This window comes from Oncorhynchus keta, chromosome 33, assembly GCF_023373465.1.
Source record: "Oncorhynchus keta strain PuntledgeMale-10-30-2019 chromosome 33, Oket_V2, whole genome shotgun sequence".
NCBI classification, from domain to species: Eukaryota; Metazoa; Chordata; class Actinopteri; order Salmoniformes; family Salmonidae; genus Oncorhynchus; species Oncorhynchus keta.
Window position 1 is genome coordinate 15,364,758 of NC_068453.1, and position 14,452 is coordinate 15,379,209.

The following is a 14,452-nucleotide window of genomic DNA, read 5'->3' on the forward strand; positions in this document are numbered from 1 at the left end:
CAATGCTTAGAGAGCGGTGTGTTACTTTTTTCCTGATGTCCGACCGTGGGTCACTTTGAACAAAGCTGACACACACACATACACACACACACAGACAATGCAGCTTATAGGATTATCAGGGAGTGACGTGAGGATGAGAGATGTAGGAAGCCTCAGATGACACACAAACACAGAGGAGTGTCATCACTACACAGTTCTCTATCCACCAACCTGGTCTCAGCATTTTGTACTATTTTGTACGTAAATCCGAGACACTCCATTTAGTATGATATGTTACGTTTAATATGGTATGTATTCATTTGTGGATGTCCATCTTCCATTTCGTATGATATGTTATGAATGACAATTAGTATGATATGTTACGAATTTGCAAAACGTACAATATGTTACAAATTTCCAAAACATACAACATGTTATGAATTTGCAAAACGTAAGATATATTACGAATTCTAATTTGTTGTGGTTAACGTTAGCTAGGTGGCTATCACTAACATTAGCTAGCTGGCTAACGTTAGCAAGTTCATGGGGTTAGGATTAAGGTTAGGGTTAAGGGAAGGGTTAGCTAAAAGGGTTAAGGGTTAGGGGAAGAGTTAGCCAACATGCTAAGTAGTTGCAAAGTAGCTAAAAAGTAGTAAGAAGCTGAAAAGTTGCTAAAATGCTGAAGTTGTCCATGATGAGATTTGAACACGCAACCTTTGTGTTGCTAGACATTCGCATTGTATGCCCACCAAGATCAAGCAGCCTCCTTTCTTTTTTGTCTTAAGTAACCTTCTGTCTTATGTAACCATACCAAACGTAACATACGGTATAATACTAATTTGAGTTTCCCGGATTTAATGTACTATGTTACGTCTACTGTATGAGACCAGGCTGTATCCATGGACTGTGGAACGGGAAAGAGGGCTCAGCACTACTCAATGTGACAGAGTGGTTTGTTGTTTTTTACTGTTGTTTCGCCCACCTCAGTACATTGCAATACATTTTCCATAAGTCTCATTAGTCTCTATTGCAGTTCCATCTAGAATGTTCTCAGCTCAGGGTGGCTTCCTTGCACAAACCCCACTACTGCCAGGAGGTGTATGAAAACAGAGGTGTGATGCAAAAGGATATTAAACCAATACATGGCAGAGAGTGACTGTGTGAGGGGTCTCTTGGCAGTTTTGAAAAACTAACCGGAGAGGAACATAAATCCCCAACGCATTCTCCCACACTGCCAAAGAGCTGTACCTGACCCTCATATATGTTTGTGTTCAATATTTGTTTGTGTCCAAACCCTCTCTGTTCCCTGTTGCTTAATCCTGGCTTAATCAAGGAATGGACTCAAGCCAGGAGCAAACCTTTCCTTCATTTACGGACAATACGCTTAACTTGCACTGTTTTACTGTCCGCCCTTACTTCTAACAGAGAGGCCTCTGCCCTGTTCCTGTTGCTCCTTAACAACATACATGAACACACACACACACACACACACACACACACACACACACACACACACACACACACACACACACACACACACACACACACACACACACACACACACACACACACACACACACACACACAATAACGTGTTTGGCAGGAAATGTGGCATGCTACATGTGTTTTCACTTATTGCGTTCCTCGCTGCTGTGTTCCCTACTCTGACACTCTCCATGCTGTTACAACAGCCAGAAACCACTGCCTCCACACTGCAGCCTGCAGCACACCCATGTCCAGCTCCTTGCAGGGAAAGGGGTTTGGCTGAATCGGGGGAACTCAAGGTGTCAGGACCAATTAGCTATGCCGTAGAGGCTAGCAGGTCTGAGAGCAGTTTGAGTTTCACAAAAAACTGTTATTATATTTTACATTTTCATTTTAGTCAGTTAGCAGACATTGTTATCCAAAGTGACTTACAGTTGGTACATCCATCTGAAGATAGCTAGGTGAGACAACCACATATCACAATCATAGTAAGTACATTTTCCCTCATTGAAGAAGTTATCAGCAAAGGCAATGGTAGTAGGAAAAGAAAAGTGCAATGTTGTTTTTATGCTCTACTGTATGTTTCACATTTCTTGCTAATAGGTGGACGGTCCTGAATGTTACATTTTGTGCTGACAAGAGAAGAGGGCCGCGTTTTGGGCGCCCTAAGCGAGATTTGGTTGGGGGGCCCCTAGTGAGACTTGGTTTTGCCAGGGATGGAGAGAGAATGTTGCATTTTCAAAGCTAATTCCCTACAGTTCTATTTTGCCATGAATCATGAGTGGCTAACAAAATCAACGGGGCCCCACCGGAGGTCAGGGCCCCTGAGTACGGGCCTAGTGGCAGCTCGTAGTCCGCATATAGGCAGAGGTGTCACTGCGAGAGAATGTGAGAGAATTGAACTTTGCCCTAACGCTACGTGTACTGTGAGAGTATAGCTTGTCCTGGATCTATCAATGTAAATGTTTCAGTGAGAGCAGAGAGAAACAGAGCCCTGTATGGTCAAAGCCTAGAATAAAACCTGCTAGTTAGTCCTGCTCAGTGTCAGAGATTTGTGTAAACGCAGTGTAAACACTACTAATACAGACACTTAGACCATAAACACACACTCACCCTGAAAAGCAGAAATGCACACACACACACAAACATACACACACACATGATTAGGCACGTACACCATAAACGCACATGTAAAGCACAAACGCACACACACACACACACACCCGCTCTGTGACCCCACTGGTCTGGTTAAGTGAATTAGACAGGCTCAGCATGGGGGAGAATGGAGTCGTTGTTTGTTTATTGTTTCCCCACCTTAGCCTCTCTCCAACACACTTCTCAACTTCCTGCCTGAGCAAACACACTTTGTCACGCACACAAACGCGCATAAACACACACTCAGAAGCATCCAAACGCATGAAAACAAATAAAGCACACATTCACACATTGGCTCTCTCTTACACGCACACGCACACTCACACTCACATACCTACAAAAATCAACCACCTATACACACATACAGACATTTCAGTAAACAAAAAGACAGCGCACCTCAGTTCTTTGCTTCATTTCTCTGGAGTAACTAACTCTGTGAACCTATTAATGCCATTCCACTCATCTGGTCTCAACACCATTTGTACAAACACAGGATTAGAGGCTCTGTTGAACAAGACGTGTCTCCTGACCCGAGGTCGGTCTGAGTTCCCCTTGGAACCATGTCTTAGAAAGCCCTAGTGCCTGCCAGGAGCCTAGTCCAAATTAGTAGAGGCCTTCACCGAGAGAGCCAGGCCTAGAGTTATGAACCCTTCCCCAGCGGGGATCACTCTATCTAGGGCAGTTGTCGGGCAAGTCCCCCTGGCTAGGCCCTGATGACCCTGATCTCTAATTACCGGCTATGCACTATCTCTCTGTGGTTTGGGGATTCTAAATGTCTGTGTTTTTTGGTTACCCCCTACACTCCTCCTCCTCATCCTCCTCCTCCTCTCTCTTTCCCTCATTCTTCTCTCATCAAATTGTTTTATAATGACGAAACGGCTGATTCTGATTAAGAGTTAAGGGTGGTAGGGGAGAGCATACGGAAGACACAAGTCCCATTCTGGTTCCCCAAGGTCTCTCCTTCTCTGATGTGGTGCATTTCAGGAATATTGCTTATTGAATGCAGCTTGTATTATTTTTGGCCTCATCCATTCATACGTTGCGCCCACATCCCCACCTTGAATAAGGATCTCCTCATTGATGTCGTGCTCTATGGTAGCCCCTGCACCATTACCTCTACCCCCACCCCACAGAACATGCCATGCATACACTCACCAAAAATCAACATTCTCATTGTCTTCAACCAAGCCCCCCAATTAGACAGGCCAGAAAGTACATAACCCCTACAGGTGACATGGACTCATTAGGCTTAGTGTTTCAACAAGACTGTTTCAAAACACTGGAGTTTCTCTGGAACTTCTCTGTGACACATACTTGGAATTATGGCTGAGGTTAGTGTTTAGAGTACTGTGAATAGTATGGACGATTAATCAACCCTCAAACAGCTCTCAAATGAGTTGCTACCTGGAAGACGACTGTCAACAAATGAATGTTCAGATCTTGAATCAGCTCTTACAAAGCTCTTGCAGTTGTTACAGATTGACAATCTGCACTCAAACTGTTCCTCGATGCCTTACCTGGGGCACAGTTGTCAATCAGTGCCCCCAGGGCCCTGACATCCTTCCACTCAAATCAACTAACACTAAACTGTTTCTGAATCAGCTCCAAGCCAGCAGAGTCTAACAACAGGATGAGTCACAGATCCTGGATCAGCTCTTACCTGGAGCACAGTTATCAACCAGGGCTCCCAGAGCCTTGCCGTCCCTCCAGTCACGGTGAAAGTTGTTGATGGGCAGCTGTGGCACTTTGTTCTGGATCCATCCCAGCAGCCTCTGCTTGGGGGTCAGCTTCTTGGCGTCCTCATCGTCCTCGTCCTCCCACATGGGCATTGAGATGGAGTAGTGCAGGATCAGAGTCCAGATCAGACCCAGGATAAGCTTCAGGTTCCCATCCACGATGGCCTTACTGTCTGTAAAGGGGGAGAGAGGAGAGGGTTAAGGTCAGGTCATTTACTAAGGTACTGATACTGAATAAAGAACATAGTAATAGACTATGGAATTGTGCAAGAAAGCAATACTCCCATGAAAGCGATACTGGCCGCTAAAATTGGCTCCCAGGTAACTTGAGTTTAACCTTTTACTGCAGTGGGCTAAATCAGGGTCACACAGAGCGTTTCTTGGTAGTCTTAAACAAATCTACTTTGAGACAAATGTATACACATCACACATGGTTATGGGCTTAAATTGAAGAATACACCTGTACCATGTATGATATGGAGTTGAAATGTATTCCATTTTGAGTTTGCATTCCAATATTACACTTCATATACATCACAGACCACTGAAATATATCAAAACCGCTTAACATAGAAACACCTGATTTTCAGTGGCTTATTAAAATATTAACAACATTCCACCCGTGAGGCCACTAGGTCATTTGATTGGAGGAAAGGGCTATGCCCTCTGCCATTTACAGTTACAACTTAACGGACAAACACACACAGACACACGCACACGCACACACAAACACACACACACACAAACACTACTGCACTAGCGCCATCTGATCGTTCTGTTTTAAAGAGAAACCGTGTGTTGTAGAATCATAATAACAGAGTTCTGGTGTCTGCCCTCGGCCTTCAGCTGCCTGGCACAACAACATCAACATCTGTGTTTACTCTGCTTTTATGAGAATCTGACTGCCCCGGCCTTAACGCCACGGTGATCACTTTACCAGGCAGATCACACATAAGGCGGCAGGGGGAGATGGTTGGGGGGGATTAGGCAATGGTATCACTCTAGGACTCCTTAGTCATCGTCTTCGTCATACTGATGTTTACTCTTCGCTTCATGCTTCGATCCATTTGTCTTGGCTAGTTGGATGATCCCTCACACACACACTCATTGGGGTGGCAGGTGGCCTAGTGGTTAGAGGGTTGGGCCAGTAACCAAAAGGTTGCTGGATTGAATCCCCGAGCTGACAAGGTCAAAATCGGTTGTTCTGCCCCTGAGCAAGGCAGTTAACCCGGGGCCCCGAAGATGTGAATGTCGAAATTAGGCAGCCCCCCACACCTCTCTGATTGGGTTAAATGTGGAAGACACATTTCAGTTGAAGGCATTCAGTTGTACAACTGACTAGGTATCCCCCTTTCCCTTGGCTTGTGTATGCGTTACTGCAGGATCTGGACCAGTGGGAGTTTGGGGTGTATGTCATGTGTTTGTGTGTCTGTTTCCTGACTGACTGTACACATTCAGCTGGGCCAGACTCATCTAAGGATTTTCCCATCTCTCATGACAATATTCAGGTCTACATTAATCTCTGTGTTGTCTAAAAGTGTTTACTGCTAGTACAGCCTAACAGCACTAGGCTCCATCTAACATGTAGCTGTAAAGTATTGACCAAGCTAGACAGTGGACAGAGCTGTGTGCTAGTACTGCACTCTTCTATCGAGAACCTAAAAGGGTTATTCGGCTGTCCCCATAGGAGAATCCTTTTAAGAACCCTGTTTGGTTCCAAATAGAACCCGTTCAGTCCCAGGTAGGTTCTCCTATGGGGACAACCAAAGAACCCTTTTGGAACCCTTTTTTCTAGGAGTGTACTGTTATTGGATGCCATTTAACCCCAGATAAATGAAATGAGGTCAGTTTAAATTAAACACAGACACACATCCATACAGAGGCAAACACACACACACCCGAACACACATACATGGAATTTTAAAAATGACAGAGGTCCCCTACGGCCCAATTTAGCTGTCTAATTGTCTGAGCGGTTTTATGCGCCGACTGAATGGAAGCTGATAATTGTCAGAAACCGAGTCAAGACCGAGACACTCAATATGTGGTCTCCAGACCACACAACTGCTCAAATCTCCGGCCAAACTCCTCAAAATGACTCCACACAGCAGACAAGCACACTGACAGAGCCATTTCCATCCTCTTCTCTTCCCTCTCTTCCTTTCCTTTCATTCTGTCCCCCCCTTTCACTCCTACATAGAATACTGGTCAGGATGTTTTCAGCATACACCCTGCTATGGATGTTAATATTAACTATGAAAGAAAGAATCTCTGAAAACCTCATGTTTTCCCTGTTCACCATGTTACGGGTATCTGGTTTCTCCCATCTGAGGTTTGGGGGATTGGACTTTCTGGGATTGGAGCCATGGAGGCTCTGTGTGGGGCTCAGCATCCCGGGGGTGTTTGTGAATGCTCTATGAGTAGGGCTGTGGCAGTCACGAAATTTCGTCAGCCGGTGAATGAAGCAAATAACTGTCGGTCTCACGGTAATTGATCGTTAATTAACATAAACACATTTAGCATCTCCTGGCTTCCAAACAAGCCACTGATGCAGATCTTTGGAACATCTACATTTTAAAAGTCTAATAAATCCATGTATCGTATCCTACACCTTCACATTAAATCCATGATTTATTTTAGACAGGTCTAAAGAAGCATGATATGAAGAAAATGTCATCTATTTCAGAATAATCTATTTCAGAAGAAATCTATTTCAGAAGAACAGCATACTCTGAGTTGTCCTCATGTTCTTATCTGGCTATTCTAAATGGCTTCTAAATACTAGTTCATTTAGCAGACAAGATTTGCTTAGAATTCCGTGGCATTAATTTATAGTATGAAAAATACCATTGAACAAAGCTGAATAAAATAGAAAGGATATTTTCTCCAAACAATGAAGGGATTGCGCACATGCTGCTATTCTGGGTTGAATGGTTAACAAAGAAATAGCTACTCCTATATGCTTAATTTAGAGTTATTAATGTAACTTTAGTTGTGCTACAAACGTTGGGCTATATGTTTTGATTTTTAATACATTGTAAGGCTGCATGATGAGACTCTAATGATGATTTTTTTTAAGTCGCTTGAAAGGCATGAGCTCTGCTTTGTTTTTTTTGTGCAGGCTGTACACACTACATCAGTCTCTCATTCACAATTTGACAAGCACTTGATAATGCCTAGAATTTCACAGCGGCATCCCCTTTGTGTGGCCATAATACACCCTAAAAAAAATCCATGCCTTTTGCGGCCAGTAACTGCTGTGCTGAGCGCTCCATCACTTGATCGGGTCTTTCTCACAGGCTTCAAGTGAAGACAGATACATCGGGGACGCAACTGCGCATTCTTATCCAATTCTGAGGTGCATATTGAAGATACATTAACTTTTTATCAGCCAACAATATGAGTAGGCTTAAAGAACAGTAAAAGCACTAGCCTATGTCAATCTACTATCCCCATAGTACAAAGGCAGACCTATTCTGTTCAGGTAGGCTATACTCCTGTTGTAAATATAAGCAATGTGCTTCATATTCGGAAAGTTGAGAAAAAAATATAGCAGGCCTCTACTATTGATAATGAACTAGAATGTATTGGCCTGAACGTTACACTGTCTCCCCAAATTTATTTTACCCTTATTTGAATGTATAGGCCACCTTCCACCAAAAGTGTGTTTTTTGATTCATTTAATAACATGCTTAGGGAATGTGACTTTGGGAAAGAGGTCATCTTAATGGGAGATATTAATATTAATTATGAAGACAAGTCTTGTAGGAAAACCCTCAAATGGATCACTAATACCTTTGACCTTACACAGCTTGTCACGACTTCCGCCGAAGTTGGTGCCTCTCCCTTGTTTGGGCGGCGTTCAGCGGTCGCCGTCACCGGTTTTCTAGTCTCCACCAATCTACATGTATTTTTCCTTTTGTTTGGTCTTGATTGTACACACCTGGTTTCCATTACGTTATAATTTATTCCCTATTTATCCCTCTGGTTCCATCATGGTTTTGTGCGTGTTTATTGTTGTCATGTTGTCTCGTTTATGTGCTCTGGAATTTTGTTCTCCTTGATGGAAGATTGTTTATTGAGTAAAGTTACGATTATTACTCATCTCTGTGTCCTGCGCCTGACTCCGCCTTACCCACATCACCTAGACTATTGACACAGCTAGTTGAAGGGCCAACCAGGGTGACTTGTTGCTCTAAAACACAGATTGATTTGGTGTTCAGTAATAAACCAGAGAGAGTGGCTAAATAATTCAATATGGTTACTGGGCTATCTGATCATAATCTGACACGTATAGACAGAAAGCTGTCTAAGAGCAGGTTTAACCTCTCTACTGTTAGAAAGCCGAATCAACTAAGAACAGCGAAGAGTGAATTAAACTATTTTGAAAACGCAATTAAGGGAATTAACTGGAATGATCTCTTGTCCTATACAGACGTGGAAGCTGATAGTCAGGTTTTTCTATCCACAATCCAGACGACAATAAATCGTTTCCTAAAGAAAAATCAAATCCAAACCTGGCCAAAAGAGCACTCTTCCTTGGCTAAATGGAGAAATCTGGAAACTGATGAAAGAACGAGATTATGCTCTAAACATAGCCCTAAGATTCAAATTAGATCATGACAGACGTAGGTTTACCATGTTGAGAAATAATAAGGTGATGAAAGATATTATATTAACATAATTGGTGAAGCAAAGGGAAATTCTAAATTGATCTGGGAGAATCTAAAAAAGTTAACAGGGAAAGACCATAGTAACACTGCAAAAAGACTAGAAATCATGGTGAATAACAATCTAACACAGGATGCAGTCGAAATATCAATAGCCTTCAATTCCTATTTTATTGACTCAATCTTTCTTAAAAACTACAAAGAGTCACTCATTGGCCCCATTGCAAAGGTCACCAACACATCTATTGGTCTGGGAGGGTATGGAAGTCGGCCATAATAACGGCCATCTTTAACTCGGGCCATGCAGTTTGGTTTCAGAGCAAAACACTCCACAGAAACGGCCAACTGCTTTCTTCTGGAAAATGTGACGTCCAATATGGACAAAGGGGGCGTTGTTGGGGCTGTGTTTCTGGACCGAAGGAAGGCTTTTGATACTGTTAACCATGAGATTCTCATCACAAAATTGTCCAAATTCAACTTTTCCCCGATGCCTTGAGATGCCTTGAAATCATACCTTGTGAAAGCAGAACTCAGTGTGTCAGAGTGAGCAATGAGCTGTCGCCCACTCTTAGCTATGATGTGGGAGTGCCCCAAGGGTCAATACTGGGGCCTCTCCCGTTCAGCCTGTACATCATAGCTAATGATCTGCCTTCTGTCTGTACTGGGTCTGAAGTTCAAATGTATGCAGATGGTACAGTGATATATGTGCATGCAAAGAGCAAACAACAAGCTGCACAAGAACTCACTACTGTAATGGTCCAGGTTACAAAGTGGCTCGGTGACTCGTGTTTGCATCTCAATGTGAAAAAAACTGTTTGCACGTTCTTCACAAAGAGGGCAACAGATGCTACTGAGCCAGATGTCTATGTGTCAGGGGAGAAGCTCCAGGTGGCATCTGATTTTAAGTACCGTGGCATCATACTTGATTCAAACCTCTATTTTAAAAAGCATGTGAAAAAGGTCATTCAAATAATCAAATTCAACTTAGCTAATTTCCGAATGATACGAAACTGTTTGACTACAGAGGTAGCAAAACTGTACATCAAAGCTATGATACTCCCCTATTTAACATACTGCTTGACTAGTTGGGCCAAAGCTTGCTGTACAACATTAAAACCCATTCAGTCTCTCTACAAACAGGCTCTCAAAGTGCTTGATAGGAAGCCCAATAGCCATCATCACTGTTATATCCTCAGAAAGCATGAGCTCCTGATTAGGGAAAATCTTGTGCAATACACCGACGCATGTCTTGTATTCAAGATCCTAAATGGCCTGGCTCCCCCTCCACTCAGTATTTTTGTTAAACAGAAAACCCAAACATATGGCAGCAGATCCACAAGGTCTGCCATGAGAGGTGACTGTATAGTTCCCTTAAGGAAAAGCACCTTTAGTAAATCCGCTTTCTCTGTGTGTCACGTTCTGACCTTTATTTCCTTTGTTTTGTATTTATTTAGTATGGTCAGGGCGTGAGTTGGGGTGGGCAGTCTGTTTGTTTTTCTATGATTTGGGTATTTCTATGTTTCGGCCTAGTATGGTTCTCAATCAGAGGCAGGTGTCATTAGTTGTCTCTGATTGAGAATCATACTTAGGTAGCCTGGGTTTCACTGTGTGTTTGTGGGTGATTGTTCCTGTCTCTGTGTTTTGCACCAGATTGGGCTGTTTTTGGTTTTCCACGTTTATTGTTTTGTAGTGTTCGTGTTTATCTTTTTTTATTAAACATGAATCAATATAACCACGCTGCGTTTTGGTCCGCCTCTCCTTCACCACAAGAAAACCCTTACACTGTGAGGGCTTCCAAAGTCTGGATTACACTGCCATCAGACACATATAACTGCACCACATATCACACTTTCACAAAATGCATGAAGACATGGCTAAAGTTCAATCAGATTTGTGAACATAATAGCTGTGTGAACACATAGCTGTGTTGCCGCTTTCCATGTTGTCTGTCTGTAGCTTGTGAGGTGTGGAAACACTTTGTTGCTTTTATGAATTTTGTCTTGCTGCTTTTTGTCCTATGTTGCTCTGTCTGTATGCTATGTCTTGCTTGTCCTATGTTGCTCTGTCTGTATGCTATGTCTTGCTTGTCCTATGTTGCTCTGTCTGTATGCTATGTCTTGCTTGTCCTATGTTGCTCTGCATGTGCTCACTGCTCAATGATTGTCTATATTGTAATTGTTTTTAATAACCTGCCCAGGGACTGCGGTTGAAAATTAGCCGGCTGGCTAAAACCGGCACTTACTGAAACGTTGATTAATGTGAACTGTCCCTGTAAAAATAAAAAAATAAACTCAACTTAACTAAAAAGAGGAGGATCAGCTTTCTATTCCTATGTTTAGTAGAGGCCATCACTCTGTTTTTTCGCGCAAAATGTTGCACAACATGAGCTCATGGGCTCTCATGAAGTGTTTGATTAGATTTTCAAATACATTTGCATTGACGTCAGAGTTATTAGAGGGACAATAGAGTGCTGAGTACCAGGCAGTTAGCAAGTTTGGTAGGCTACTAATGACCATCAGCAGCATCAGAGCTTGGAGAAGCCTAATTACCGTGACTAAACGGTCACGTGGAATTTGACTGCCTTCATGACTCGTGACCACCGGTGTGGCGGTAATACGGTCATCGCAACAGCCTTATCTATGAGTTGGTCCAGTCAAGTAAGTACAGGGGGTATAAGGTTGGGGGTTGGTGGGGAGGTGAGGGTGGGGGTTGTAGGTAGGGGTGGCTAGTAGTTTGGGCTTGGACCATAGGGGAAAGGGGAAAGAGGTTTTGAATTGGAGGACAGAGTAGAAGGAGGAGGTGGTGGTGGGAGGAGGTGTGGGGCAGAGGAGGAGGACAGGCTCATTATAATGGCTGGAATGGAATAAATGGAACGGTATCCAACATATGGAAATCAAATGATTGTCTCTGTTCTGTATATTCCATGCCATCCATTACAATGAGCCTGTCCTCCTAGAGCTCCTCCCACCAGCCTCCTCTGGTGTGGGGATAGGAGTTTTCAGTAGTTGGGGGATTTTGTGGTTAGTGGAAGTGGTAGGCTAGGGGGAGTGTTATTGAGAGCTAGGACAGATGTAGAAAGATTGATATGATTGGCTGATGGGCTCCTTTTTAACTCAGTGAGGGGGCAGTTTCATGTTTCATTCAGCCTGCAAGGTGCTGAGAGCAGATCAGCACTAACGAACCCTGCAGAGCGGTGCTACTGCACCAGCAACACACCAGGAAGAGAGGACCCCTCAGGTATACTGTGCCCGTTTAAAAAAGGCAGGACTTTACATTGACACTCTCCCAGTCTGACACTTCTGTATCAGCACTCCTGAGAGAGTACTAAACACACATACGCGCGCACACACACACACACACATATCACACATGCGATAAGAGAGAGCGATGTTGATTTAATCACTTCAGAGGTTTGGTCCTGGTCCAACATTTCAAAGCCTGATATTTCCGGCACTGGGGTGTGTAGGATCTACCACACACTGGGGTCTATGCTGAGAGTCTCTTGGCTTAAACAGGGACACTCCTATAGGACTGCGTCAGAATGATCAGCGAGTGCATTCATGTGTGTCCTACTGTATTGGGAGGGGAGATTACCCAGAATCCCCGGCTCAGTAGTCTCACCTGTCAACAAGTCTGTCAGCCTGTCAACACTTGCAATGTTGACAAATTGCAATGTTTTAAAAAATATTACTAGACAGTTAATAACTACCCTTCGCATTGGACCACTACACCTCCACTACTTTGAATTGATCTTGGAAAACTGCATCATCTAATCTTACTCGACAAAACAAAAATGTTCCTCGTAACTTGAAGTTGAACTCCACAAACAAACAGCTTGCAAACAACAGCCGGTGTTGATGACATGGTCGTGGAATCCAGCAGGATCAAACGCAACATGCATGGAAGAACAAACAGTGGGAAAGAACAACAAACACATGACTTAAAGGCTTGAGGAAAAGGAAAGGGCATTTGGAGGGAGAGGGAGGGGGACAGAATTCCGAACTGGAGCTGGGATAGGGGAATGAGAATGTTTTCTGAAAATTTCCAGAGGGGTCAGACAGAGGTTGAGGTTGGGAGGTATTGACGGGAAAGATGAATTTGGCCCTGACGACAAGTGTGTGTGTGTGTGTGTGTGTGTGTGTGTGTGTGTGTGTGTGTGTGTGTGTGTGTGTGTGTGTGTGTGTGTGTGTGTGTGTGTGTGTGTGTGTGTGTGTGTGTGTGTGTGTGTGTGTGTGTGTGTGAGGCATCAGTGTCTCTGGAGCCAAGGCATTAGTGTGTGATTGAATACCTCCCTCTCTCAGCCTCATGGCACCTGGCCTGGGCCTGCCTTTACAATATCTACTCTCTGTACAGGAGATAAGCGGTGTGTGTGTGTGTGTGTGTGTGTGTGTGTGTGTGTGTGTGTGTGTGTGTGTGTGTGTGTGTGTGTGTGTGTGTGTGTGTGTGTGTGTGTGTGTGTGTGTGTGTGTGTGTGTGTGTGTGTGTGTGTGTGTGTGTGTGTGTGTGTGTGTGTGTGTGTGTGTGTGTGTGTGTGTGTGTGTGTGTGAGGCATCAGTGTCTCTGGAGCCGAGGCATTAGTGTGTGATTGAATGCCTCCCTCTCTCAGCCTCATGGCACCTGGCCTGGGCCTGCCTTTACAATATCTACTCTCTGTACAGGAGATAAGCGGTGTATCTCCCACACTCATTCAAACCATCCTGTGCCGTTCACCAACCACACTGCCACATGGAGTGAAGAGAGAGGTGAGAATAGAGGGCATCCAAAAGCTCGCATTAACCCACCTCAGTTCCTCCACTAGAGCATTAAAGCACAAAAGTAATAAGTTGCAAAAATGATTTGCTGTCCCTCTCTCTTAATCTCAATATCTCTCTCTCTCTCTCTCTCTCTCTCTCTCTCTCTCTCTCTCTCTCTCTCTCCCTGTTGTAAGTCGCTGCTTGGAGACACAAAGGCCTGATGTCAGAACTTCATGGGGGGGGGACGACAATGTGGCCTTTCTGCCCAGAACCAATTGTTTCGCCTCCATCCCAGTGCAAAGTGACCTTTAAGACTTCGATTGGCTCTGGTGTCGGGACTCACTGTTTGTCTGGTTACCCCGGGCACTGCCAAACTCTAACCCACTGTAACTGACACAGACTGTAGCACTCTAATGAGCGTACAGCCTTCGCAGGAGAGGTTGTGTTAAAACAAGCCCCTTGTTGTTACTGTGAAGGTGTCTGGCTCTAGTCCAGGTCTCATTCTTTCTTCTCCCCCGCTCTCTCTGTTTCTCTCTCTCTCTCTGTTTCTCTCTCTCTCTCTCTCTCTCTCTCTCTCTCTCTCTCTCTCTCTCTCTCTCTCTCTCTCTCTCTCTCTCTCTCTCTCTCTCTCTCTCTCAGACGTGAAGGGTCAGCAGTGAGTAGGGTGGACAGAGCTGGCGTTTGGACAGCGGCC

The 14,452-nt window shown here is 44.1% G+C and overlaps 1 protein-coding gene across 10 annotated transcripts in view; it reads right to left on the reverse strand.

Moving 5' to 3' along the window:
* The window catches only part of LOC118365956 (filamin-C-like), a 79,079-nt gene that overhangs the window by 44,683 nt on the left and 19,944 nt on the right, over positions 1 to 14,452 (reverse strand). For all 10 annotated transcript variants that reach the window (XM_052492081.1, XM_052492084.1, XM_052492080.1 and 7 more), the window contains exon 2: positions 4,280 to 4,528. In XM_052492081.1, coding sequence (XP_052348041.1) covers positions 4,280 to 4,528 — 249 coding nt within the window. The remainder of the gene's footprint in view (positions 1 to 4,279; positions 4,529 to 14,452) is intronic.